The 27,316-nt window shown below is 49.5% G+C and overlaps 1 protein-coding gene across 2 annotated transcripts in view; it reads left to right on the top strand.

Annotated features, from left to right (window-relative positions):
* The window catches only part of NTNG2 (netrin G2), a 161,649-nt gene extending 135,005 nt beyond the window's left edge, over window positions 1-26,644 (top strand). For both annotated transcript variants that reach the window (XM_060251586.1, XM_060251585.1), the window contains 3 exons: window positions 20,545-20,712; window positions 24,930-25,064; window positions 25,534-26,644. In XM_060251586.1, coding sequence (XP_060107569.1) covers window positions 20,545-20,712; window positions 24,930-25,064; window positions 25,534-25,757 — 527 coding nt within the window. In that variant the 3' untranslated portion in view covers window positions 25,758-26,644. The remainder of the gene's footprint in view (window positions 1-20,544; window positions 20,713-24,929; window positions 25,065-25,533) is intronic.
* Window positions 26,645-27,316: the final 672 nt, after the last annotated feature.

The following is a 27,316-nucleotide window of genomic DNA, read 5'->3' on the forward strand; positions in this document are numbered from 1 at the left end:
TAGTGCCTTAAAACAAATGTTCTTTCCGCCTGCTGCAACTACAAGCTGCTGGGAGCTTACCAAGACCATCCGTGGTGGATCCTAGGCACGTGCCACAAGAGACTCCTGAAGATATCCGAGGTAAGGGGAAGAGATTCATAAGCTGGCTCAAGAGGGCTTAGAGGCATCAGGAGTAGATGGGTCTTTTCAGACTCTGGACAACAGAACTGGAAGTGAAGGCGACTCTTTCATCTCCGCTGCATATTAACCACACCGGTTGTTGAGATGTCTTGGGGCCAGGTTATTCATAGGCTTTGTCAGGCGATCCATGTAGACAGCCCAGTGCATCATAATAGAAGCCCTTCAGATACCTTTTCAAGACCCAATTAGCGCAAACTTGTTGCTGCTGGAAACATACTGAAGAGGCAAACATGGTGATGGTTCCCAGGTGATGCTTTCAAAACGGCAGGCGTCTTCTAGCCTCACGTTGGGTGCTCCTGGGACATCTTGTTTGAAGTGATCTACGAAATGTATCGGCATCAAAGCGCTGCATTAGGGATGGCTGTCTGTGAAACTTGGGGAGGGGGAACAGCAGTTTAGTGGGGTGCCATTGAGTGTATCTTTGGCAAATGTTCCTGTATGGATAATGTTATGGGCATGTTTTGGTAAGACTACATTCAAACAGTAAACTTTAACCCTGGTTATAATGTGCGGAAGCGCTGCTACGTGCGCCTCATTTCTCCTTGCTTCCCTCTTGGGCAGAGCCAGGGCCGGATTAACAATTAGGCCAAGTATGGGCCCCCATGCCTTTAGGGGCCCTAGGCTGGCTCCCCCCCAGTTTCCCCCCTGCTTGCAGCCCTCCCGGCCTGCACGTTCAGCCAGCAACTGAGCCGCTCTTTGCCCGACTTGCCTGGTGCGGCCGCTGCAGGCGTCCTTGCCAAGCTTGCTTCTCTCTGCCTCTCCCCCGCAGTTTTGTGGAGCCTTTTAGAAGGGGGCTTTTGAGGAGGTGCCTGTAGGCTGCAGCAGGGGCCACAGGTGGCGGGGTGGGCACTCTGAGATAATTTGCGAGGGCCCCCCGAGATTTTGACAGCCTAAGGGCCTCTACAGGGTTTAATCCGGCACTGCACAAAGCCTCAGGTTGTCTGTTCTGAGATGGAAACCTGGAGATTTGGGGACTGGGGAAGGCGGGGTTCGATGGGGGGGAGGGGTTGGTATAATAATACCACGGAGTCAGTCCACCCTCTGAAGCAGCCACTTACTCCAAGAGAACTGACCTCCGTCATCTGGAGAACAGTTGTAATTCCAAGAGATCTGCAGGCCCTACCTAGAGGTTGGAAACCCTGCATGATGCTGAAGAAATCCGTTAGAAACCGGCTCTGGCTCCCCGTGACCCATGAATGCAGGCACAAAGGGAACCAGCATTCCTTTTCTCCCCAAGCAACTAAGATTCTAAGCGTTTAATCCAGGCTTAGTTGGTGAGGGGGAGGGAAGAGCTAACGCCAGGTGACCTGTGCACCTGCCTTTGTGTGTCAGAGGTATTTGGCATTCTGACCCGGATTGTCTGCTCTGGGCAAGAAGGGAGGAGGGAGGCATGCACACGATCCCAGCAGCAAGTGGTGCACATGCACTTCTTGATTAAACTGTAGTTGAGTCTGCAGCCTTTGTCACATTGTATGTTGCATTGCTAGGTTAAAACCGATCCAGAATTGTAGTCAAAACAGTCTCTAGACCCCCATAGCAGCCACAGTCCTGTGAATTGGGGAGGGCCTGCCTGTGGCCAGCTACTTGAGTGCCTCCCTCACAATGTGTGTGTGTGAAATGCCATCAGATCGCAGCTGAGTTATGGCTACTCCATATGGATTTAGAGAGGCAAGAGACAAACAGAGATGGTTTGCCATTGCCTTCTTCTGCAGAGCGACCCTGGACTTCCTTGGGGGTCTCCCATCCTAGCACTAACCAGGACCAACCCAGCTTAGTTTCTGAGATCTGATGAGATCAAGCTAGTGTTACTCATGCCACTGCCAAGCTTAGTAGGCATATTTGCTGAGACAAAAAACGCAGGGATTAGGATCTTGAAAAATGTGAGGCCTTCAGCTCTTAGCACAAATATGATTTCTCACTAGTATTGCTGCACCCCCCCAAGTTCTGTGTTCCCCCATTGCAAGTGTTAGATTTCCCACCAGTTGCTCTGCAGGTACATTTCGATGCGAGGTTCCCTCCAGTTCCCCTCATGGTTTCTTAATCCTTAAAAGACAGCATCACAAAGCCGTGAGGGAACTGGAGGGAGCCACACATCAAAATGTCCCTGTGGAGCAACTGGTGGGAAATGGGTTGCAAGCACCGGGGGAAACGGAGGCCTGGGGACGGAGCTGCACTAGAGAGAAATCAGCCTTAGTGTCAAGGAGTCCCAGGCCGAACCCCGTGGGTTGTCAGGGCAGTTGCACACAAATGAACAGATGTTTTTTGAAATTTTAAACCGTTTATAGAATTTATTTAATTTCTAGCAAAATGAACGTTTAAACTTACAAGCAACACATTGTCTCAGAATCATACAGCAGGAAAGCAAGAAAACTAGCTTAACTATCTAACACTTTCAAAGCTTGCATTAGATGGCACAGATCTTAAATCCAAAAGTCAAAGGGCCTTTAGCACAAGCATTCTCTACGTTGCTTGCAATTGCAGTTCGTGCGTGATGTCTATCAGGCCTTTAGTTTATCCGAATCCAAGCTAGCTTTTTTCCCTCCAGGTTCTTAGCTCAATTATATTTTTTGGTCAAGCAACATCAAGCGATGATGACACCCAGTCAGCACTCAGTCTTGCTGGAATCCTCTAGAAAATTACCTCACCGCTAATGACCTCCCCACCCCCCCACCCCCATCCAGTGAAGGCAGATTCTCATGAGAAGCTTAATTACCATGTTTCCAACTCTGGCCTTGAAGATGATAAGGGCCATGTAGGCTGAGAGATCAACTAGTAATACCTGCAGAGCACAAGCCCATTAATGTAATGTAATGTAATGTAAAATTTTATTTATATCCCACCCTCCCCCGCCGAAGCAGGCTCAGGGCGGCTAACAGCATTTCAAGTAAACAATACAATAATAAAAACATTAAATTCACATTAAAATTCACATTAAAACCAGTCAATAGTCAATAATTAATTAAAACATTCCTAAATTAACACTGGCGGTAAACGTTATTAATCTGGCGGTAAACATTAAATTCAGTTATTGGTGAACGCCTGTTTGAAGAGGGCGGTCTTGCAGGCCCTGCGGAACTGGTCTAAGTTCCGCAGGGCCTGCACCTCCTCTGGGAGTTGGTTCCAGAGTTGTGGGGCCGCAACGGAAAAGGCCCGAGTGCGGGTGCTTTGAAGTTTAACTTCTTTTGGCCCAGGGATATTCAGTCTGCTTTTCCCCACTGACCTCAGTGCTCTCTGGGGCTCATATGGGGAGAGACGGTCCCTCAGGTAGGTCGGTCCTTGGCCATATAGGGCACCCCACAGTCTAGTGTGCGCCTCTGGGATCACTCACCCCCAATCGCCACCCTCTGTCCCCGACCCATGAGGAAGGAGGAGAGCCATTGTAAGGCCAGCCCCTCAACCCCTATGTCGGCGAGGCGGTGGATCAGCAACCGATGGTCAACTGTATCAAATGCAGCCGACAGATCTAATAACATCAGTATTGCTGCACCGCCTCGATCCAGTTGCCATTCAAATTAACCCTTGAGGGGGAAAGTCAAGGGTGCTTTGCCTCACACTTAGGCAGATAATGTGACTTGGCTTGGAGAACAACCATAATTCTTTCATGTTGGTAACTAATGAGGGGTTGTGGTTAGTGTAGCAATTATCAGTGTTCCAGGGATGTCTCAGTCTCCTAACAGAGACTAGAAACGGCAAATGAGGTGCTGTGAAAGACACTTTGCCCACCCCCACCTCTTTAGAACATTAAGGGAAGCCATGTTGGATCAGGCCAGTGGTCGATCCAGTCCAACACTCTGTGTCACACAGGGGCCAAAACCTCCAAGTGCCATCAAGAGGTCCACCAGTGGGGCTAGAAGCCCTTCCACTGCGTTCTCCCCCCAGCACAAGAATACAGAGCATCACTGCCCCAGATAATCTGAACTTTGTCACCCCTGATAATGTGAAGCTGCTGGAGAGCACTGGGTATGCTGGAGGGCGCACTCACTCTTGAGAGCCAGTTTGGTGTAGTGGTTAAGTGCGCAGACTCTTACCTGGGAGAACCGGGTTTGATTCCCCACTCCTCCACTTGCAGCTGCTGGAATGGCCTTGGGTCAGCCAGAGCTCTAGCAGAGTCATCCTCGAAAGGGTAGCTGCTGTGAGAGCCTTCTCTGCCCCGCCCACCTCACAGGGTGTCTGTTGTGGGGGAGGAAGATAAAGGAGATTGTAAGCTGCTCTGAGACTCTGAGTGGAGGGCGAGATATAAATCCAATATAATCTTCTTCTTCATACATAACACTGACCAGGAACACCAGGCTAGCATTCGCCCTGCAACAGAGCCCCAAATCCTCAGCAACCTGTTTCTCTGGGGAAACTACTGATTCCAAGACCCACTGATACTCTCTCCCCCAAGTCTGTGGAGAAGGAGATGTTGTGCCGCATCCTCAGCTTGGGAAATCCCTGGAGCTTGGGGGGTGGAGCCTGGGAAAGGCAGGGACTTCAGCAGGGTAGGATGCCATAGAGTCCATCCTCCAAAGCAGCCATTTTCTCCAGGGGAACTAATCTCTGTCGTCAGGAAATCAGCTATAATCCCAGAAGATCTCCACCTGGAGGTTGGCAGCCATGCGCATCCATGAGCCCAGCCACGCTGAGAAAAGAACGGAGTTCTGGGGCGGTTCAGCCAGCTGCACAAAGCTCCAAATGGAAATGCTTTAAATAGAGGGGGTTTCACCTGGGGACTCCAGGCACCTTCCCCTGCCACAGGCCAATCAGAGAGCGAGGATAATTAGGCTAATGAGCCATCCTGGCTTACTTTAGTGAAATTTAATGAGTTGAGCCTTTGCTTCTTAACACCCGCTTCCCCCCAATTATCCCCCCCACTTCTCTTTGGATGGCTAAGCCAGCTAACGGCCCCAAGCCTGGCCTTTGCCTTGCAAGGTGTACAGAGTGGGAAAGGGAAGAGGAGAGGAGAGACTGCTTGACGAAGCCAAGCACTGAGCAAGACCACAACTAGAACAAATCCCAGCAGTCATTGCTCATGTCCTAACTCTAATAAACCACTGCATTACTTATATATTGCACATAATTGCTCCACAGTTTCTTCTATTCATGTATTCTTCACCAAAATTCTTACAAATGTCCATGAATACAGCACAACTCAAAATGCAAATTAATTTCCAATTGCTGTAATGGTACCAAAGTCCACTGTCTGTATCCTTTCATTGATAGACGTGTATAGTACCAATAAACGTGCTACTTCTTGCTTGGGTAGCAGTCCAAAATCCAACAGGTGTGGCGACATGGGTCCTAGGTTCAGTCCGTGTTTCATACACCCTTCTACTGGCTGCTTTTCTTATGTTCTGGAACCTGTGCTTAAGGCAAGAGCTCACAGGACATGTTATATCTCTTCAGTTTGCACGAATGGAAAACCATTTGTGCAAACTGAAGAGACATAACATGTCCTGTGAGCTTTTGCCTTAAGCACGGGTTCCAGAACATAAGAAAAGTGGCCAGTGGAAAGGGGTATGAAACGTGGACTGAGCCTAGGAGCCGTGTCGCCGCACCTGTTGTTTATGTTCATGTTTAATTCGATTTATACCCCGCCCTCCCCACCGAGGCGGGCTGTTGGGTTTCAGATTGCTACCCAAGCAAGAAGTAGCACATTTATTGGTCCTGCACACGTCTATCAACGAAAGGATACAGACGGTGGACTTTGGTACCATTACAGCAATTGGGAATTAATTTGCATTTTGAGTTGTACTCTATTCATGGACATTTGTAAGAATTTTAGTGAAGGATGCATGAATAGGATAGAAGAAATTGTGGAGCAATTATTTGCAATATATAAGTAATGCAGTGGTTTATTTCAGTTGTTACTAATCAGTACACTGTGCGTTCTGGTTTTGCCTTATCCTAACTCTGGCAAGGGGCATGTTGCTCTGATAGTTTCAGAGGGCAGCTGCGTTGGTCTGCAGTAGAACAGCTAGATTCGAGTCTTGCAGACCAAGAAGATTTGGGGGAGTATAACCTTTGGAACAGTGACGGACTGGGTCTAAAAATATTGGATGCCAGGAAACACACGGGGCCCACCCACAACTACAAGGCTATCATTTAATTTTTGTAAGAAATAAATAATTTTTTCAAAAAATACATAAGTGGGGAAAAGGTACAATTAAACCTTTTGTGAAATAAATGTATATGTTTTTAGTAATTACAGTGTGCATCTGTTGTACATATTACTGGCAGCATACTGTAGAGCATGGGTGGCCAAACTTGCTTAACATAACAGCCACATAGAATAAAGACCAGATGTTCAAAAGCCCCAAGACATCAATGTCAGATGTTTGATAGCTGCAAAACAGGAAGGAAGGAAGGAAGGAAAATAGATGGGGGAAGGGAGAGGTTAAAAGAAATCAACTTTAACTTCAAATGCATTTTTCAAGCTGCTGGTTGGTTTTCCTTGGAGAAGTGATTTAAAGAGAAAAATGCCTTCTCCAAGCTGGCTGGCGGGGCAGTGGGGGCTTTGAGAGCCACACAATATGTTTGAAAGAGCCACAGTTTGGACACCCCTGCAGTAGATACTAAATGTAAATACAGATTGCATTTTCTCCAGGGGAGCTGATCTCTGTCAGCTGGAGATCAGCTGTAAAAGCGGGAGATCTCCAGGCCCCACCTGGAGGCTGGCAACCTTAAATGCAACATAAATTTTAGTTGCATTACAGTAATAATACTGGAACTTCTATGATATTTTCAAGCTACTAAAAGGTCATTAACATTTTTAACGTATTGCCTTCGGGCAAGCTGACACCCTGGCCAGCCCACCACTGCTTGGGAGATACAAAGGTCCCTTGGCAAGATTTGACCAGCGGGTATCTGACGAAGACAGCTTTGACTCCAGAAAGCTCATCATGTGAAAGTCTCGTTGGTCTTTTAAGGTGCTCCTGGGCTCAAATCCGGTTGCTCTGCTAGAAACAAGAGATCACCATTCAGCGGAGAATTGGAGCTCGTTTCCATTGATGTGGTGAACTGGAGTGTACCACTTCAGGCTGCAAATGGCTGGACGCTCCTGCATACAATGGTGTGTCAGTTCCTGCATGTGGGAAAGCAGCATTTCTGGGAGAAGGGCTCTAGCTTCATATCCAGTAGACAATGTTTTTTCCATTCAGTCCTGCATCCCAGCTTGGAAATAATTGAAAGTCAGAAAAGGAGTGACAATATCAGTGGTAGATTTAGCGCTTGGGGGAACCAACTGGCTAAAGTTTGGAATCTAGACAGGGGCTGCGGTACCACAATGCACAATGAAGTAGCTACTTCTAGAGAGCAAATGTGGGAGTGATCAAAAGCGGCTGTGAGTGAAGAATGGAAAGTGGTCTGACCCGCGGGGCAAAATCTATGGGGAAGTCTTCCTGCACCAGCCCCACTGAAATGAACAAGGTGGTTTCATGCATTTCATTAGACCATACTTAAGAGAACAGGGATCAGTGCTCCAGTTGTGGGAGGAAAAGGTGCCATTTGAACCTCCCCTGTGCTTCATCCCCGCTGGATCATGTGGCCTAGACTGACCCATTTTTCAGAGGCTTGTAACCTGTCTGAACTTGAGATCAGGCTCCAGAGAAGAATAGTTAGTGTCTTGCAAGGCAAAAAAGTGATTGGCTTCTGCAGTGTAACTCACCTGGACCCTCGTTCACTTGTGTGTTCGTTGCCAGCATCCCAGTGGGGGAACCCAGAGTCCCACCTGCCTTCTTCTTTTCTCCATCTCAACTTTTCAGCATTAGGAAGGCCATCAAGAGACAGGCTCTGATCAATGGATGATCAAAAAGAAGGTGCAGGAGGTGATTGGCAGGCCAGTTGCTATGCCAACACCTGGGCAGCAAGGCTCCGACCCCCTCCCCCGCAAGAAAACTACTCAGCTGAGAGGACAATGCATGGCCCACCTGTTCCAGAGCCACCGAGGGCCAGAGGGACATGAATCGCTTGTGCTCCCTGCTGGTTTAATTTCCTCTGATCCGGGAGGCAGTTTGAAATGAGAACAGGACTCCAGGCGCTTGACGTTAAATGGCCAGGCCTAGAAGTCGATGCACCTGGACGACACAAAAGAGGAACCACAGGTTGCTTCATTCCATGCACAGCTTGGAAAGCAGCATATGCCAAAAGATTTTGTCCGGCTGTCATGTCAGGCTTGCTGAAATGCTTGGATGTCTTCGGAGGATAGGAAAAACAGAGTGGGCTCCAGAGAACTGCTTGCAGCAGCCTGTGTCCCCAGAAAGTCTTGGGCCCCATGTGCCCAGAAAGTCTCACAAGATCATACAAAGAGTTCTGCTGAATCAGACCAAGGTGGACCTCTTTCATCCACCATCCTCCTTCCCACAATGGCCAGCCAGTTGCCTCTGGGAAGCTCACAAGCAGGGAAGGAAGGAAGGCTAGTTGTCCCTTCTGTGGGAAGGAAATTGACTCTGAGCACAGACGTCCCATTTAGCTGATATGCCAAAAAGCTGTTGATTGGCATGCTTTCTTTCTTGTTCCCTCCTTTCTCGCCAGTCTGGTGTAGTGGTTAAGTGCACAGACTCTTACCTGGGAGAACTGGGTTTGATTCCCCACTCCTCCACTTGCAGCTGCTGGAATGGCCTTGGGTCAGCCATAGTTCTCGCAGAGTTGTCCTTGAAAGAGCAGCTGCTGTGAGAGCTCCGTCAGCCCCACCCACCTCACAGGGTGTCTGTTGTGGGCAGGGAGGGGGGGGGGAGGCAAAGGAGATTGTGACCGCTCTGAGATTCAGAGTGAAGGGTGGGATGTAAATCCAATATCTTTTTCTTCTGCTCTAAGAAAGTCAGGTCTCAGATTCAGTGGGAGCTCACAGGGGCACAGCTCCTGAACCTTTCTGAGAGTTCCACGTCATCCTTTGGAGAGTTCCACCTCCTTGTCCATTGAATAGTATGTGCAGCTGCATAACAATCCTTGGATGAGCACCACCACCTCTTTCTCTACAAAATGACCGCTGAAGAAAGTCATCCCTCAGTTGCAGCCTACCCACTGAAGACAAAGGAGCCCTTGGAGCTGCTCTTTGGAAGAATGTGACGGAGCAGGGGAGAGCGTGAGCATGACTCTGATCCATCTCTCCTTGCACAGCTTTGTTGCACATTCCCAGCATCCCTGGATGGAGATACCCACCTCTGTCAGATTCACCCACAACTGGAGCAGCCATGAGACGCGCCTTCCAATGAGACACTTCCCAAGCCTAAAAATATTGGCGTGCAAACGACGAAAAGCTCAGTTTCCGTCATCCCCAATGGATTCATCTGACTAGGCTGAATTTTCCCCAGCAGCGTCTTGCTTTTGCCATGACTGGATCGTTGAACCGAGGATGTCCTCGTTCACTCGTGTGTTTGTTGTCGCTGTCTGCTCCTGTTTCCTTGAGCAAATTTGCCAAGTTCCAAAAAAGAATAGCGATGCCCCTTTGGAGCTTGCAACTGGGAAGCCTCAAACTGCAAAGAGCCTCTGCAAGACCCCTCTTCAAAAATTAGAGCCCTTCTGTCTGGCTCAGGGGAAAACCTTCACCCCTGACGTTCTGGCAAGAGCCTAGCCTCGTCGTCACGTAAGCTTCTCCAGAAAGGCAGCTGGCTGAGATAAAGGGAAAGACGCTGCCCTTTTTGCTGACAATTGCCCGGGTGGAGCAGGTGTGCTGCATTGCTGACTCCTTTTAGGTTTGCAAAGTTGTGCTCCCGGGGGCCTCTTGGCCAGCTGCTTTTCCCTCTGAAGTGGCTGGAGCTTCGGGCCTTTGCTTCTCCTTCTGTCGCCAGTCTCTGCATGGGCACAAGAGTAGGGTTGTTTGTTCACAAGATCACTTAAAGGAGCTGAATTACCCCCGACCATTTTTTAACCGCACGTAAGAGCAAGAGGTGGAGGGGCTGGACTTGCCCCATTCTTCCGAAGAGCAATTTAAAAGTCCTATTAGTTTAGGGTTTCTTTGGGGTTTTTTTGGTGGGGGGGAGGAGTAGCATCTAGGAACTAAGTTACGCCTCCAGCTGTATTGGGTTGCGTAGGAAATGCTGCAAGCAGAGAGAAGACGAAAAGAGTTAAAGGAAGTGCCTGGATGGAGGAACAGATAAAGAGGGAGAAGGATTTGAGATAAAAAGCGTATCCCCTAATAACCTCTGGTGTCACTCCTTGTTGTCAGCGGCCACCAGATTTAAATAATGTGAAGCTGCACTGGTTTGTGTTTCTTCCTTTTTTTGTCCCGCTCCATCCACAGTTTCCTTTCCACTTGTCTCTCTTATATTGTAAGTTCCTTACAGGCAGGGACCTATGTGATCAACCAGTAGCTGGCCAAATAGCTAGTCATAGCAAAGATGTTTTTTTTTCTCTCCCTGAAGGCTTGAGGGCACAGCCAGATGCCAGCATGATTTGCGCTCTGCAGACCTAAAGGTATTGCCTCAGCATTTGTTTTTGGATTTGGTATTGAACCAACATGGCTGCCTGCATCCTCTTCCTGTTTGGGGGAATACCTGGGTTCAGCCAATAAAGAGAGGAGATTTCCACTGGAGGGAAATGAACCTCGGAAGAGACTTGTGCATTCCCACAGCAGAAGGCAATACTACCTGGTTTGGCTTCCATCGACCTTTTCACCTTGCATACCAGCCTGAAAGTCCTTTTACTACAAGGGCTCCCCCATTCTTCCCCTGCTGTCAGCCTTCTAAGGGATCTGCGTGTTCCATCTGGTAGCAGAGAGACATTTGACTAATTGCTGGCTGGGCGTTTTCAAAGAGACGCCTCTACTTTTTGCTTCTTCTTCCCAAAAGGCTGAATCGTAGCCTGACACCAGCACTGTTTCAGGTCTGGAGACCTGCTCAGCGTTTTATCCTGGTGCTGACAAGGCCTTCAGAGACATCTGCTTCCCCCCACCCCCTTTAAAAAAATCCATCTTGATTAGGGTTGCCTGTTCTGGCTGGGGAGGCACCTAGGAATCCGGGGGATGAAGCCTGTGGAGGGCGGAGTCATCAGCCAGGTATAGTGCCCTAGAGCAGGGGTGTCGAACTCATTTGTTACGAGGGCTGGATCTGACATAAATGATAAATTGTACAAAGAACACAAACAAGTATATATATTTTTAAAAAACTTAAAACATGCTTAAAACGTTAGTACTCATTGGTCTTAAAGATGCTTTCTTTGTATTTCTCCCGTGGGATCCAGGGAACTGGGCAAAGGAAGCCCTGGCTCCTTCCTTCCTTCCTTCCTTCCTTCCTTCCTTCCTTCCTTCCTTCCTTCCTTCCTTCCTTCCTTCCTTCCTCAGGGGACTTGGGGGAGAGCCTCAGCCAATAGAAGGAAGAGAGGCTTGGCTCAGTAGCTCTGCTGTGCAATTGAGAGAGCCTGGCAAAGCAAGCTATTCTTTCCCCCTTCCTCCCTAAGGGAGGAGCCTCAGCCAATGAAGAAAATAGAAGTTTTGCTCTGTAGCTCCTGTGCAACTGAGCAAGCCTTGCAAAGCAAGTTGTTATGCAGAAGGAAGCGAGATATAGGGATAAGGAAGCAGACAGCTAGTTGCTCGGGGCCTGATTCGGCCCCCGAACCTGCATGTTTGACACCCCTGCCATAGAGTCCACCTTTCAAAGCAGTCGCTTTCTCTAAGCGAGCTGATCTCTGTTGCTTGGAGATCAATTGTAATCCCAGGAGATCTCTAGCCACCAATTGCAGGTAAGCAACCGTAATCTTGTTGAAGGATTCAGAAGAACTCAAAAGACCTGCATAGTCTTTGGGGTCATTATAACTGGCCCTAATAAATGGCATTATGTTGCTTTTGTTTCTGGATTTGACTCTGAAATGGGAGCTGTGAAACTGCCATTACCAAGCAACAGAATAGAAACTGAGGAAGGTGGGGGGGAGGGAGAAAGAGAGGGGTGGTGATGGGCAGGGCACATGTTTTTAAAAAACAGTATGGGGTGCTATTTTGGCTCATTCTTGCAGTCAGAAGAGAGGGAATTTTTGTGCTTGCTTGCTTTCTGTTCCCTCTGGAACTCAGCGTTTTGGATTTTTTTTAGTTTTATATATGTGTGTATATGATATTGGACAGATGTGAAACTGCCTTGCAGTGAGTTTTGCCCTAGATCTTTCTGGCTGACTGACAGGTCTCCCTAAGAAGAAAAGGAAGAGGGAATTCAGCCTTGCGCAGGAGGCCTTGCCCTCAAAAGCTTTGCTGAGAACTGGCAAATGCCAACCAAGAGATTGACAGAAGAGCTCCTAAGCGGCTTTGTCAGGAGGTGCTTACATTTTGGAGTGCCATCTGTCACATGGACCCATACTCCACATGTCCAAATACGGGGAAGGGGGGGTTCACTCCCCGAAATGCCTGCTCGATCAGATTCAGCACAGAGACCCGGTCTGGAAGACTTCGTCAATGTGATTGTATGGGGAAAGTAGTGATTATTAACAAGTACCATGAAGAAGAAGAAGAAGAAGAAGAAGAAGAAGAAGAAGAAGAAGAAGAAGAAGAAGAAGAAGACTGCAGATTTGTACCCTGCCCTTCTCTCTGAATCAGAGACTCAGAATGACTATCAATCTCCTATATCTTCCTCCCAGGGTGGAGCTGAGAGGGCTCTCACAGCAGCTGCCCTTTCAAGGACAACTCTTGCAAGAACTATTGCTGACCCAAGGCCATTCCAGCAGCTGCAAGTGGAGGAGTGCGGAATCAAATCCGGGTCTCCCAGATAGGAGTCCGCACACTTAACCACTACCCCAAACTGGCTCTCTTAAGATGGGGCATCAATGGTTCTTCTTTACTCCACGATCTTAGAAACTATCAGTTGAATTTCAAAGGGATTGTTTCCTTCTCCAGAAGCGTTCCTACATGGTGGTGTAGCCATCACTGGCTTTAGATGGCTTTAAAATGAGAGGAATTCATGGCACATTGGTCGTATCAACAGCTATTGGTCACAGTAACTGAATGGAAACTTCACGTGCAGAAGCAGTATAACCTTTAAGTAGGAGGTGCTGATGCCAAACAACAACTTTATACCTTGCTTGTGTGCTTCTAGAGGTACCTGGTTGGCTTTTCTTGAAAACAGGGTATTGGACTTGAAGGACTAGATTGGTTTGAGGAGGCCGAAACAAGGCTTCTGTGAGCAGGGTGGGAAGTTTGGGCCGGGAGCCTGGGCAGGGGATGAGGTTTGGGGAAGGGAGGGACCTCAGTGAGTTGCATAGCGGCCTCTAAATCAGGTGTTTTCTTCAGGGCATCTAATCTCTGTTGTCCGTAGTTCAGTTGTAAGTCTGGGGGATCTTACAGGCCAGCCTAGAGGCTGGCCCATCCTATCTGTAATTGACATTCCTGCTTTTAGAAATGAAGACGCATTCTTGGTGTTTCACCTGAAAGCAGCACCAGTAAAGGCACAGCTGCCCACAAAGGCGCCCTCCCTCAAAGACATCAGCATGATGGAGGTGTCGGCGTCAACAGGGGCTGCGTAATACATTGTATGCAGGGTTTGCATTTCTCCCCCACCAAAAGAGGGCTGGTTGAACATATGAACATATGAAGCTGCCTTATACTGAATCAGACCTTTGGTCCATCAAAGTCAGTACTGTCTACTCAGACTGGCAGCGGCTCTCCAGGGTCTCAAGCTGAGGTTTTTCACACCTATTTTCCTGGACCCTTTTTTGAAGATGCCGGGGATTGAACCTGGGACCTTCTGCTTCCCAAGCAGATGCTCTACCACTGAGCCACCGTCCCTCCCTGGGGCAGAGCAGGAAGGTCAGATGGTCCCAGGAGCAAGCCAAGTCGAGGGCAAGCCAGGACTCAGAGCTGGCCAGTGGTACCGATGATGGGGTCATCCCTTGCCTGTAGCTGCACCACTGCCAGTCAGCAACAGGTGAGCCCCTTTGTCAGGTCTGTGCTGTGCAACCTCTGCGGTGCTGGCACAGCTACTTGGGCTCGGCTCCACTGGCTTCTGGCTGCCGGCTGCTCTTCAGGGTAGTGGCCCATCGAGAACTTCCCCTGTCACTTGACTGGCAACCCCCTGAGCAGTCCTCCCCTTGCAGACCGTCAGGAGCTGTGTGGCTCATGCAGGAGAATTTCCCAGAAGTGGTTTGCCAGCACCTGCATAATGACTTGACTTCTGCATTGGGTCTCTTATCCACGTACTAACTAGGGCTGACCCTGCTTAGCTTCCAAGATCTAGCAAGATCAGGCTGGCCCAGGTGATTCCGGTCTAGCACTTCTGCCACTAGAGCACCGGAAGAGCCCAAGTGTCCTTTAGGCCGAATGTTAAATAAGGCACTCCAGCATGATTGTGGCTGTAATTGAACAAGAGTGTTTCCAGGATTTGTGCGGGTCCCAAAGGCTGAGGAAGAGAGCGGTGAATTGCCTCTTGCTTGTTGCTCACCGCTTCTGCGATGCTTTGAAAGGTGCCTTCTTTGTTATTTGGCTTCCATGTCCCTAGTTGGTTTCAGCATCCGGGACTGGATGTTTCATTGAGATACTGCAACAGACGGACAGTCAGTCTCCCATTCCGAATTCTCCCAGTGGTTCACATTGTTTGAAAGGGACGATGTTAGAGCCTCCTAAAGTTAAAAAAAAAAAAAAGATAGTCCCCTGTGCAAGCACCAGTCGTTTCCGACTCTGGAGTGACATCACATCATGACGTTTTCACGGCAGACTTTTTTACGGGGTGGTTTGCCATTGCCTTCCCCAGTCATCTACACTTTCCCTCCAGCAACCTGGGTACTCATTTTACTGACCTCAAAAGGATGGAAGACTGAGTCAACCTTGAGCTGGTTGCCTGAACCCAGCTTCCGCCGGGATCGAGCTCGGGTCATGAGCAGAGCTTAGGACTTGAGTACTGCAGCTTTACCACTCTGTGCCACCTACTTAGTTAATATTCCTTCTCTCAACTTCAGGCCTTTACCTCAATCTGGTTTCAAACCATGCCAACGGCTCTGTTTGCTGGATATTGCTCCAAAACACCGCAGGCCCGTCACCATTTCATTTGTGGGGTCCAAGTTCCAGAAGATCTATCACGCTATATATTACCCTGTCCTCGCTACCAGAGCCTAGGACCAGATCCCTTGAAGAGGTTTTAATGTGTTTAAGCTTTTCTACAGATTCAGAGAAGCTGCTTTTTCTTCTCTCAGACGCTGATCCATTTGTCTTTTATAGAGTTTCACTTCTTGCTTTAGCAGCCAAGAAAATGCAGGCTAGAGCTGCAATTAGAGTGAGTAACGTTTTAATTTGATTGGTACCTTTTGGTTAGAAGAGCATTTTGACACTGCTATTTGTAAGTATGTTTTATATATGTGTCAGATTGCTTTTTGTGTTCAGATTGTAACAGCCTTTGGCCATAGACAATAAACTTTACCTCTACCTGTTCTTTGGCTTTCTCTGCAAACTACACTATTCCTTTGTTGTATTCCATTTATACCCTGCAAAATGGCGACCCAAAGCAGTTCATGTTGTTCTCCAGTCTTCCAGTTTATTCTCACATCAACCCAGCGAGGCAGGTTAGGATGAGACCAGCCCCAAGATCATCCAGTTAGCTTCTACGGGGAAATGATCGCTCTTTCTTGGTTATAAATATGACGTGCACCCATCTTTGTGCCCATTTCTGCACAGAATTGGGAGGGGGGGGGGAATGTCCCATTTGCAAATGTAAAGAGGTTTGCCAAAATTCAGACTGAGCCTGGAGATCTCCCAAAATCACAACAGATTTCCAGGCAACAGGGATCAGTTCCCCAGGAGGAAACGGCTGCTTTGGAGGGTGGACTGTATGGCATTATACCCTGCTGAGCTCCCTCCCCTCCCCGACCCCCCTCTCTCTAGGCTCCAGCCTCAGCACCTCCAGCCATTTCCCCACCCAGAGCTGGTGATCCCCAATGCAAAAACTCATCTTCTTAAGATCCTAGCCCAGGGGTGGCCAAACTGCGGCTCAGGAGCCACATGTGGCTCTTTCATATTGTGTGGCTCTCAAAGTCTCCACTGCCCCATTGGATGGCTTGGAGAAGGCATTTGTCTCTTTACATCACTTCTCCAAGCCAAGCCAGCCGATGGCTTGGAGAATGCATTTAAAGTTGCTTTCTTTCCACTTTTCCCTCCCCATCTATTTTCCTTCCTTCCTTCCCTTGTGGCTCTCAGTCATCTGATGTTCATGTCTTGCAGCTCTCAAGCATCTGACGTTTATTCTCTGTGGCTCTTACATTAAGCAAGTTCGGCCACCGCTGTCCTAGCCCGTTCTCCTTGGGTAGTTCCTGACCTTGGATGTGAGGAGCGGAGTCATTGTCTCTTCTGGCTTCACACATCTTGCGGCACTCATCCTTATCCTGGTCTGATGGTTGCTCGACATCACTCCAGCAAAGAGTTGCCAAGGCCTTGGAGTGTGCCTGCCCCTTTTGCAGCTGGGTTGAAAAGTTCATCACAGCCCAGTCAGAGAAAGGATGCTTGCCAGAATACCTCTTCTGTTGGCTTGTGGCCCTGCTGTCTTCCTTTGCACCTGGGAAAAGCAAGATCTTTGGGGAAGCATTGAGTTGGGGGTGAGGGGACACTGCTGCTTACACAGGTGGATTCCCCAGTCACCCACAATGGAGCAGGGCCACTTTTCTGCCCAAATGGCCTTTTAGGGTAACACTGAGAACTGCTCTGAGAGAACTGTGGCCGGCCCAAGGACACCCAGCTGACTTTTTGAGGAGGGTGCTAGGATTGCCAGCCACCGGGGGAGGGGGATTCTCGCAGAATTACAACTCATCTCCAGACAACAGAGGTCAGTCCCCCTGGAGGAAATGGCTACTTCAGGTGGCAGTCTTACTCCCTGCTGGAAGCTTTGTGGGAAGATATTGGATTTGGATATTGGATTTATACCCCGTCCTATATTCAAGATCTCAGAGTGGCCTACAATCTCATTTACCTCCCGCCCACAACAGACACCCTGTGATTTAGGTGGGGCTAAGAGAGCTTTTCCCAGAAGCTGCCCTTTCAAGGATGGCTCTGTGAGAGCTACCGCTGACCCAAGGCCGTTCCAGCAGCTGCAAGTGGACCCGGTTCTCCCAGATAAGAGTCCGCGCACTTAACCACTGCACCAAACTGGGAAGGGGGGATGATGGGCCTTGTGCCTGCAGGGTAGGACTGCCCACCTCCAGGTGGGGCCTGGAGATCTGTTGGAATTACAACCGATCTCCAGGCTACAGAGCTCAGTCTCCTTGAGAAAATGGCTGCTCTGGAGAGTGGACTGTATGGCATTGTGTCCCACAGAGGTCCCTCTCCTTCCCAAATTCTACCCTCCACCTTCAGATTTCCAGGGATTTCCCATCCCAGAGCAGGGAACTGACAGCTACTTGTATGGGTCCGGCAGTGGAGCCCGAGTCAGGCATCTACCCTTTCCTTCCACGTTTACTCAGGACTTGGTGTTCTTGTTTGCTGATTGTTCTCATCTCCAATGCAGCCCCTCCCAAGAGCAAAGCCACACACGGTCCTGGCCGGAAACATTCCAAGAAAGCAGGTACTCTCTGTGCTCCCACAATGCTCAGCTGCTGCTGCTGCAGTCAGTTCCAGGGCCAGTTTGTGCCTCTGTCTCGCTTGTCTGCTAGTGTTGCTGCTGGTCAACCAAGGGCAGGCTGTGCCGTGTGCGTGAATGGGGACTAGCAGAACTGTGCTTCCCCAGCAAGACTCTGTACCAGAGCAAAGGTGGTGATGATAATTTTGATGGCACTATTGGGGCACGTGCTGCTTTAGAGAGCAATGTGGAGAAAATAGAGATTGCCACCTAAAAGTTGATGACGGAGGAGAGATGACTGAAGGAGAAGAGACAGGAGATGTCAGGTTTAGACGGAACGAATGCAAAGATGTAGAATCTCAAGCGACTTTTAAAAAATACTTAGACAAGTTCATGAAGAAAAAGGTCTATCATATGCTGAAGCTGCCATGTTCAGAGACAGTGCAGCTCTGAATCCTGGGAAGTGACAATGCTGGTGAAGGCTGCTGCTTCCGGTTTCCCACTTGTGGGCTTCTTGGAAGTATCTGGTTGGCTGTTTAGGGAGACAAAAACCATCGTTAGGCTGGGTCAGAGACTCAGTCTTTATCCTTGATGCTTGAATGTACTCGGCTATCGGCACATGTTGTGAGCCTGCTCTGAAGGTACCCCAGGCTTTGGGAGGTTTGGGGGCAGAAAACAGAAGCTTTGGCAAAGCTATCAGTTATTGTGTGGAAGCTGACTTTGGGCAGTGCTAGTAGGGTGCTTTGCTTTGATCTGCGTAGCACTAGACCTGCTGATAGGAGCCGAGTCTTGTCTGTGGAGGAGTAACAACAACCAACGAGTGGTGTCTTTAATCTTCCCAAGCATCTTCCAAGGTCTCTCAGCTCATCCGGCTCAAGGCCAGCTCAGTCCCACTGGCACCCATTCAAACATTTAAAGGTAAGAGGAGGAGTGAGAATGCAAGCACAGACAGACTCGGGAATCCTGGGAAAGATTAACTGTACAAGGAAACTGTTCCGTCTACAGCCTAGAAGTGGTCAACCTGCATTTAGGTTGTACCGCTTCAGGTCCCGTCACCGATTGCCCTTCTTTATAGAAAGCAACTTGATAAAAAGATGATCTCCAGTCTAGCTTTCTCCTGGTCATGTTAACTTTTCTATGTTCAGGGATTGATTTACTTATTTATTTTGTATGGCAGAGCGTTCAGTCATATGTGTCTCCCCCACAGTCCAGTCATGGTTTTACCACCTCTGAGAGAACCAAGTCTACAACATTCTTTTGCCCCAAGGGAACCAGAACATTTGTAGGGGCCACCTCACAGAATGAGCACTTGCTCTGCCTCACGAGCACCCAAACTCGAGTCCCTTCAACAACCGAGCAGATAAAGGGGACCATTCAACAGGTCGATTGCCTTTTCCCCTCTGGAACTTTAAAAGGAGCCAGCTGGGCAGAACTTAGCGGATGATGATTCTTCTAACATGATAGGGAATGCTTCATCTGCTACCTTTTCTGTGCCAGGTTGCTGTGAAAAGTATAGTGTTAAAAAGTGGCAGTGCCAGGGCAAGTATAATGGGACAACTGTGGCCGAACGGGCTGATCCTTCAAGGTGATAGCACAGTCCCCTATTTCCTCTGAAGGAAGCTGTGAAAGGTTGAAGGGGGGGGGGGGAAGCCTGGCCCCTTCCCTGCTTTGGATCATTTGTCTCATGAAGCCTGTTGCATGTCTGCTGCCCCCCATCTCCCTGTCAGCTTGTGGCATCTGCATGTCTTCACGTTAATTGTGTTCAGAGCAAAGTGGTATTTACCATCAAAATGCAAAGTTCCTTGGCCCCAAGAATAGTTCAGGGTAAATTTCCATGCTGCATTCTGCTCTCGCGGTGAAGGGAAAGAACTTGCAAGAACTCGGCCATTCACAGGAAGGGCATGGGAACCCAACAATCTGACCCAGACTCCCCCCCCACCCCGCTATAAGGCAGATCTTAAAAGAACTTGTAGCCTAGGATACATGCAAGCGCTACCACAGGGAAGGTTTGCTTCTGTAAGGTTTCCTTTTGTTTTACTCTTTGTAAGGAAGCTGATCTGCCACCCAGCAGTACTTAGGCAATCGTAACAAACTGAAGGTGATATGGGGGATCGTGGCCACAAAGTTCACATTCCACTTCCCTGCTAGAGGTGTTGGGTTTCTTTGCTTATGCAGAGTGGAGAAAGAGTGCAGCCCCCCCCCCAAGTGGGGGGGGGTCCCTGCCACTAGGTGGACCTAGGGTTGCCAGCTCCAGGTAAGGAAATCCCTGGAGATTTGGAGTGGATCTTTAGGAGGGTGTTTGGTTAGGGGTGGGACTTCAGCAGGGTATAGTGCCATAGAGCCCACGCTCCAAAGCAGCCACTTTCTCCAGGGGAAGTAATCTCTCATTTGGTGGTCAGTTGTAATTCTGATCTCTAGATCCTACCTGGAGGTTGGCAACTCTAGTTGGAGCCCACGTGTGAGATTGTCAAGGGGTAGCCATGTCAGCTTGTCATGGCAAAACAAAAGCCCTGGGGCACCTTCAAGACTAACATTTGTTTCCATATGAGCTTTCATAGCTTTCTACTGACTTCTGCTGTGTGTGGAAACCAAGACGTATCTGAATAACTGAGTGGTAACTCACAAAAGCTCATATGGGACTGTTGTTGGGCTTGAAGGTGCCACTGGACATCTGTTTGATTTCCCAAGTGCAAGAGCCAGAGTTCCCTTGCCACAGCCGCAGAGAGTGCCCCACCCCCTGACGGACACAGAAGGCAACTCCTCCCGGTGGATCTTGCCAACTTTGATGCCTCTCCTTGTGGCATTCATTTGCTCTCCCCCATTGCCGTGTCCAAGAGCACACAATCCTCTGAAGTCCAGGGCCAGACAAGCAACGAAAAAACGTGTCAGAGTGACGCCTCATTCTCTCCCCCATCCCTCCCTTTGCCCTCCACAGACTGTGAATGTTACGGCCACTCCACTCGCTGCAGCTTCATCGACTTCCTCAACCTGGTGACGTGCATCAGCTGCAAGCACAACACGCGGGGCCAGCATTGCCAGCACTGCCGGCTGGGCTACTACCGGAACAGCTCCGCAGAACTCGACGACGAGAATGTTTGCATAGGTGAGGCCGATGGGGTTCCTCTTCGTGCAGCGGGATGTTGGGTCTTCCATGCAAGGAGGTTCAGTGGGCAGCCACGTCGGCCTGCAGTAGAACAGCTGGATTTGAGTCCAGGAGGACTTTAGAGACTGTCCAGATTTTGGGGCTATGAGCTTTCCAGAGTCAAAGCTTTGTGTCCAGAGAGGGGAGCCGTCACACAGCAGGGGACCAGGAAGGCCCATCTACTGGCAGACACCACCCTTGTAAAGGTCTTTCTGGTAAGGCCTAGAGCATCTTCCCTGTCAGCAAGTACCTTTTAACCGTGACCGAAGAGATGTGAGGACCCAGGCACTTTCAGAACAAGTGTTCTAGAACAACAAGTGGGTAGCAAAACATTTAGTGCAACACTGAAATAAGAAACAATAACGGTTGGTGTAAATAACGAAAAGCCCTGAGGCGTCTGACCAGACGTTCCCTTCCTCTGATACCAAAGACTCGCCCTCCTTGAGCGAGGGACCCCTCCTGCTGCTGCAGCCTTTCCAGAGAGAACAACTTCCCTTTCCAGCCAAGCCTATTTATGCTTTCCTCCCGGGTCCCACCCCCTCTGGGCTAGTTTTCCCTCCAAAACTCTGCTACCCAATCAAAGGGATCCTGGGAGATTTCAGCCGGTTATCTACTCCTAGGCAGGCTTCTCCCTGCCCTCTAGGCTGCAGTAGGCCACAGGAGTTTTGACTCTCAAAAGCTCATACCCTACCGCAGGCCAAGATGGCTACCCTTTGAAACTATCTGTGTCATTGAGTGGTGGTGGAGGGGCTTTGCCAGAGGGAAGCTCCATGCCTGACTGTTGCCCGAAGGGGGATTCTCCTTGTGAACCTTCCCCAGTCTGTGTTGGGCTTTCTGGTTTGCTGGCATGGCCGTCTGCCATTTGGCCTTGAGGCTCACTCAGAGCCAGCGCCAAGCTTTTGAAAGCCCTGGAGAAAGAAACACACACCAATGGCCCCTTTATCCAAGGAGAGAGAGAGAAGGGTGAGGTATACATCTGCAGTCTTCTTCTTCTTCTTCTAAAATGGTTCTGGGCTATTCCTGCGAGGTAGGTCATATATAAAGATCCCCTTTCTTTGTAGAGGAGAGGAAAAACAAGGACTGCAGCACTGAAGTCATTGGCCCATGGCAGAAGGAGGAATTGGAAAAATGTCTCTTGATATTTAGATGCTCATACTCGCATGCATTCATTGGACCATTGGAACTCACGGCCATAAGATACCGCCTTGGAGAGCCACTCATGATGGCTTTGACAAAAGGATTAGACAAACTCTTGAGGAAGGATAGATCTATGGGCAGGAAACCTCCATATGCCCAGGCTGCAGAATTCAGAATTCTAGATGCTGGAGAGAATCAGACTACAGGGAAAGGTGTCCAAGGAGACAGACAGGGTGGGCAGAAAGGGGGATAAATGAATGGAGCCCTTTGATCCGCTTTTCCAGTTTCACCCACTCTTTTCTTTCCTGAGACTCGGCTTTCTCTCCTACCCCCTTTCTGCATCGCAGAGGTGTTAAAGGGAGTTCAGAGGGCAGAAGAGAGACCTGCCTCTTTCACCCTGAGCTGATGACAGTGCAGTTAGGTCAGGGGACAAGTGCGGATCCTGTAAGCCCCAAGACCTGGGCAGCTTGTCATGAGCCAGCCGTGGTTGAGCATATGCCGGCATGGGGGTGGAACAGAACTGGAAAGGCAACACACAGCGCAGCAAAACCCCTTCAACACAGAGACAGTATTAAATGTTGCATTTTTTAAAAATGCCAGGCGCTTGTCACATCTTTGCTGGCTTTGCACCTTAGAAGCTGGGAGACAGTGGCTCGCTTACATAAAGGCGGCACAAGCCTTCGTTTTGTGTTTCCGTTTTGAAAAAAATAATCTCAGAATCCACAGCAGACGGATGGGAGGTCCCTCAGCATCTTTTCCTCCTGCCTCACTGGCGGCAGCAGCGGCCCCCCAAATTGTACCCTAAAGACACCTTTGCCTTGACCTGGATGGCCCAGCCTACCCAATCTCACCAGTGCTTGGAAGCTCAGCAGGGTCGGCACTGGTTAAGTACTTGGATGGGAGACCACCGAGGAAGTCCAGGGTCGCTATGCGGAGGCAGGCAATGGAAGCCACCTCTGGACATCTCTGGCCTTCAGAACCCCACGGGGGGTCATTATATGCTGGCTGCACCTTGGCGGTACTTTCCACCACCAAACACACTTTTACAAACCCTTCCTGCAGTTCCTGGATGTCCCTTAGTTGATTCTGAGCCTTTCTCAGAATCACTTTAACAACTTTTAAATACGATTGGCTCCAAGCAGGACTCTGGGCTTCATCCTCTTGTCAGTGCCAGTCAGACAAGTGTTGAGAGGTCTGCCACCACAAAAGCTACTACCCACAGGGGAAAAGCCACGCTACCTTTGATTCTCTGAAAGGGAAAAAACCCCCCACATCTGGCTCCAGTGGGGTAAGTTCATGCGGGAAACTAGCCCCATCCCATGAACTGCCGATCTTCCCTCACTCCGCAGGACAGCTTGTGGTGAGCCAGCTGGTCTCGGGAAAACTAGCCTGGTGTTCTCCTCCCTCTTTGTGAGGGCCACCTGAGAAACTTCCAAGGGATCTGCTGGGTCTTTGGACTGCAAGAACAGTGGCAGCACAGTAGAAAACAGAATACAAAACAACAGCACCTGAAACAAATACTTTACACTTCCTTAAAGTAAAAACACTCCAGATCTTTTTATAAGTGCACGAGCATCAATAAATCAGCATTACAATTACAAAACTTTAAAAGCATAGAGTCCCATAAAGAAACAGGTAAATTTCACCGCATGACTCCAGAAGAATTCTCAGTCCCTAATGGGTTGTAGAAAATCCCAAATATGATTTCCAACACGGAGTCTGTCCGCAAAATCTGCTTCATTTCATTCCATCATTTGAGAATTATACTGTGAGAAATGGGCGTGTGCAAGAGTTAGTTTGTATGGTGTTACAAGTTATATTCAATTTATGAAAAAGCTACATTCAGCGAAACGTGATATTTCAAGCTGGCGATCACGTGACGGCAAACTTCCCTTTGGAGCAGAGTTTTGCGGACAGACTCCTTGTTGGAAATAATATTTGGGATTTTCCACAAACCATTAAGGACTGAGAATTCTTCTGGAGTCACACGGTGAAATTGACCTGTTTCTTTACGGGACTCTATACTTTTAAAGTTTTGGAATTCTAACGTTGATTTACTGATGCTTGTGAACTTATAAAAAGATTTTAAGTGTTTCTACTTCAAAGAAGTGTAAAGTATTTGTTTCAGGTGCAGTTGTTTGCATTCTGCGGGTCTTTGGACCCGCACTAGAAAGGCTCCAAAAGGCATTTCATGTCTCCTCTGCAGCTTCCTGGTAGCTGTTTTGCACATATTGGAAACCACTTTGGAAAAGGGCAGATGAAGTGTGTTGAGGATCCAGCCTGCAGGGGTGGGAAGGCCCCGGAGACATGGGGGAGAAAGTATCTGGGGAGGGAAACAACACTACGGAATCTGCCCTCGAAAGCAGCCATTGTCCTCTAGGGCAGCGGTCCCAACCACCGGGCCCTGGACCCGTACTGGTCTGTGGCCCATCAGCAACCAGGCCGCCAGCCGAGCTGCCCCCCCAGCGGTGCCCCACAGCCTCCCCCCCCCCGTGCCACCTCCTCCTCCTCCCACGTCACCACCTCCTCCCTCTGTGTCTGTTAGTTAAGCCGGGGAAAGTGCCTTCCTGGCTCTTTAAAAGCTCACCTCCCTCCCCCGCAGCAGCAGCTGATCCACGGGAGAAACCAGCAGCAGCGGCGAGCGACCGGTGAACAAGCCGCGCTGCCCTTGCCTCCAGAGGCAAAGGCAGCGCCGCTTGTTTAGCAGATCGCTCACCGCTGCTGCCACGGCGGTAGGGGAAGGTGAGCTTTTAAAGACCGGGAAGACACTTCCCCTGGCTTAACATAATAAACACGGAGGGAGGAGAAGGCGACGCAGGAGGAGGTGGGGCAGGGGGGTGAGTCGGGGGGGGGGCAGTGGCCAAATTCAGTTCCCCCACCCTGCCGGTCCCTGGTGCCAAAAAGGTTGGTGACTACTGTTGTAGGGGAATTAATCCCTGTAGGCTGGCAATCAGTTGAAATTCTGGGAGAACAGATCCCACCTGGAGGTTGGCAGCTCTCCGCCTGGCTCAGCTGCGCCTGACTCAGTGTTATTTGGGCAGACTGCAACTGCAACCGAATTGGCTCGGTGGCCAACCGCTGCAACGACACTGGCTACTGCGACTGCAAGGAAGGCGTCACGGGGCCCAAGTGCGACGACTGCCTGCCCAGCTACTACTGGAGACAGGGCTGCTTCCGTAAGTACTGCCCACCCTCCCCCCTTGGGGCCTCCTCTTGAGCCATCGTGGGGGTCAGCACTGCAGAGTCCCTCTGGCAGGTTCGTGACGATTGAGATCCTGGCCATGTGATGGAGGCCAAAAGTGAGTTGGTGCTGTGACCCAAAGAGCAAGCCCGGTGGGGGTGGGGGGGAAGAGCAGTAGGGTAAAATGAATGGGGTGTGTATGAAGCGTTTCAGAAGCCCCTGAAAGTAACACGTGCCTCTGTGCAAGTATTTAATTGGAACAGACCTTGGCAACTCCCCCGCCCACACCGGCCAGGGAAAAGCATTTTGGAGGCAGTCTCCTTTCTGGCTGTTGGCACAGGCTGTTTGTTTGCTCCATTGTGGGAATGCTCCATGCTGCCAGAGGTTGGGGCAGGGGGTTCCAAAAAGGGGACACATTCTGGGCTTGACGCCCACCAACCACTTCGTCCCTTTCCCTTTCCCAGCGAATGTCTGCGACGACGAGCTCTTGCTGTGCCAGAACGGGGGCACCTGCTATGAGAACCAGCGCTGCCTCTGCCCGCCGGGCTTCAAGGGGGTCCTCTGCGAGCAGCACAAGTGCGAAGGGGAGCACAAGGACTGCAATGGGGCCTCCAGCATGGCCCTCAGCCCCTCCATCTTCCTCTTCAGCTCACTGGCCCTGCAACTGCGACACTGGGGAGACCTTTGAGACCCACCTACAGGAGAGCCTGAAAGGGACAAATTGCCCCCAAAGAGGATGGGGAAGGGGAAGGGGAGGGGGAACACGTTTGAGGGCCCTCTGCTGCTGCCGGTTCTGCCTCCCACAGCCTCTTTTCCTAGCTCACAGGAAACAGCAAAAGGAATAGAAGCAGCTGAGTCTTCTTCCGACCCAGGTTTATGAGGACCTTATCCGGATGTGACTGTTGCGCTGCAGAGACCTCGCTCGATAGAAACCATCGGGGACGGAGCAACCACCCCAAGTGGGGAGGGCAGAAAACTTGCGTCGCTTCCTCTTTCTTTCAAGTGGTGACCGTTTTGTGTCTCCACTGTGCACAGGGTGTGAGGAAGTCTGCCAAAAACATGCCAGGCACTTAGGGTTTCTGCAGTTTTCTTGTCCTTTCTTTTCCTTTCCTCCTCAAGCCTGTTTTTTGGGAAGAAACACTCCGGAGCGAGTCTGGCAGCTGAAGGAAGCCAGAGGGACTAGCAAGACTCTTTTTCCACCTTGCAGCGTCAGCCCACTCTAGCTAGCCCAGACGTAAAACTATACTGTTGCCTACAAATCAAGTTGCTGAATTTGTTAAGTTTTATACTTTTTATCCTTTGGTTGCAGGAGTTAATTTTTTTTCCGTTTCTTGCCCTTGAGATCGGAGGAAAAGGAGGCTGCTATGTATCGCGCCAACATGTAACGTTGTTATCCAGGCTTTGCCGTATAGTTTACGGTTCAGACACTTTTTTTGTAGAGAATTATTTTTGTTTGGATTATAAATGTTCTAAAGGAAAAAAAAAAGATTAACAATCACAGCCTCTAGAGAGACATTTTGCCATAAGCACTATGGTGTAATAATCCTACTACAGTAAAGCAAATTATTAATTGCTGCTCTTCCTCTATTTCCACCCCCCTCCGTTTGCATCCTCCATTAATTTACTGTTAGAGGTTCTCCCAGGACAATGAATCTCTTTTTCCTGCTTTCTTGTTTCTGTATGGGTGCCCCTGCAGAGTCATATATAAGGAACTTATTCAACAGTGGGAAATATGTGGGGTTTGAGTAGTTTTTTGTGGTTTTGGAAAAGAGGACATCTACCGGTTGCAGTGCTCAAAGGGCTTTGCTTATATTAGAACAGTGATCCTTATAACAGCTTTGCAAAACAGGCCAGTATTATTCTCCTCATACTATGTACAGGAAATCCTGATGTCTGACCTGGCAGACCTCCAGTTTACATAGCTAGTATCGCTACTCCAGTGCTTAATTACAAGGAAGAACAGCCATACACTCACGAACAAGACACCACGGAGAAAGATCCTCCTAGGTAAGGGTTCGTTGTCTCAAGTGGGGCCATGGCTCAGTGGTAGAGCATCGGCTTGGCAGGCAGAAGGTCCCAGGTTCAATCCCCAGCATCTCTAGCTGACAGGATCAGGTAATGGGTGATGTGAAAGACCTCCAAGGAGACTCTGAAGAGCCACTACCAGTCTGAGTAGGCAAGACTGACGCTGATGGACCAAGGATCAGTACAAAGTAGCTTCCTGATTTTTGGGTATATTCAAAAGGA

The sequence above is a fragment of the Heteronotia binoei genome, chromosome 12 (genome assembly GCF_032191835.1).
Source record: "Heteronotia binoei isolate CCM8104 ecotype False Entrance Well chromosome 12, APGP_CSIRO_Hbin_v1, whole genome shotgun sequence".
Lineage (NCBI taxonomy): Eukaryota > Metazoa > Chordata > Lepidosauria > Squamata > Gekkonidae > Heteronotia > Heteronotia binoei.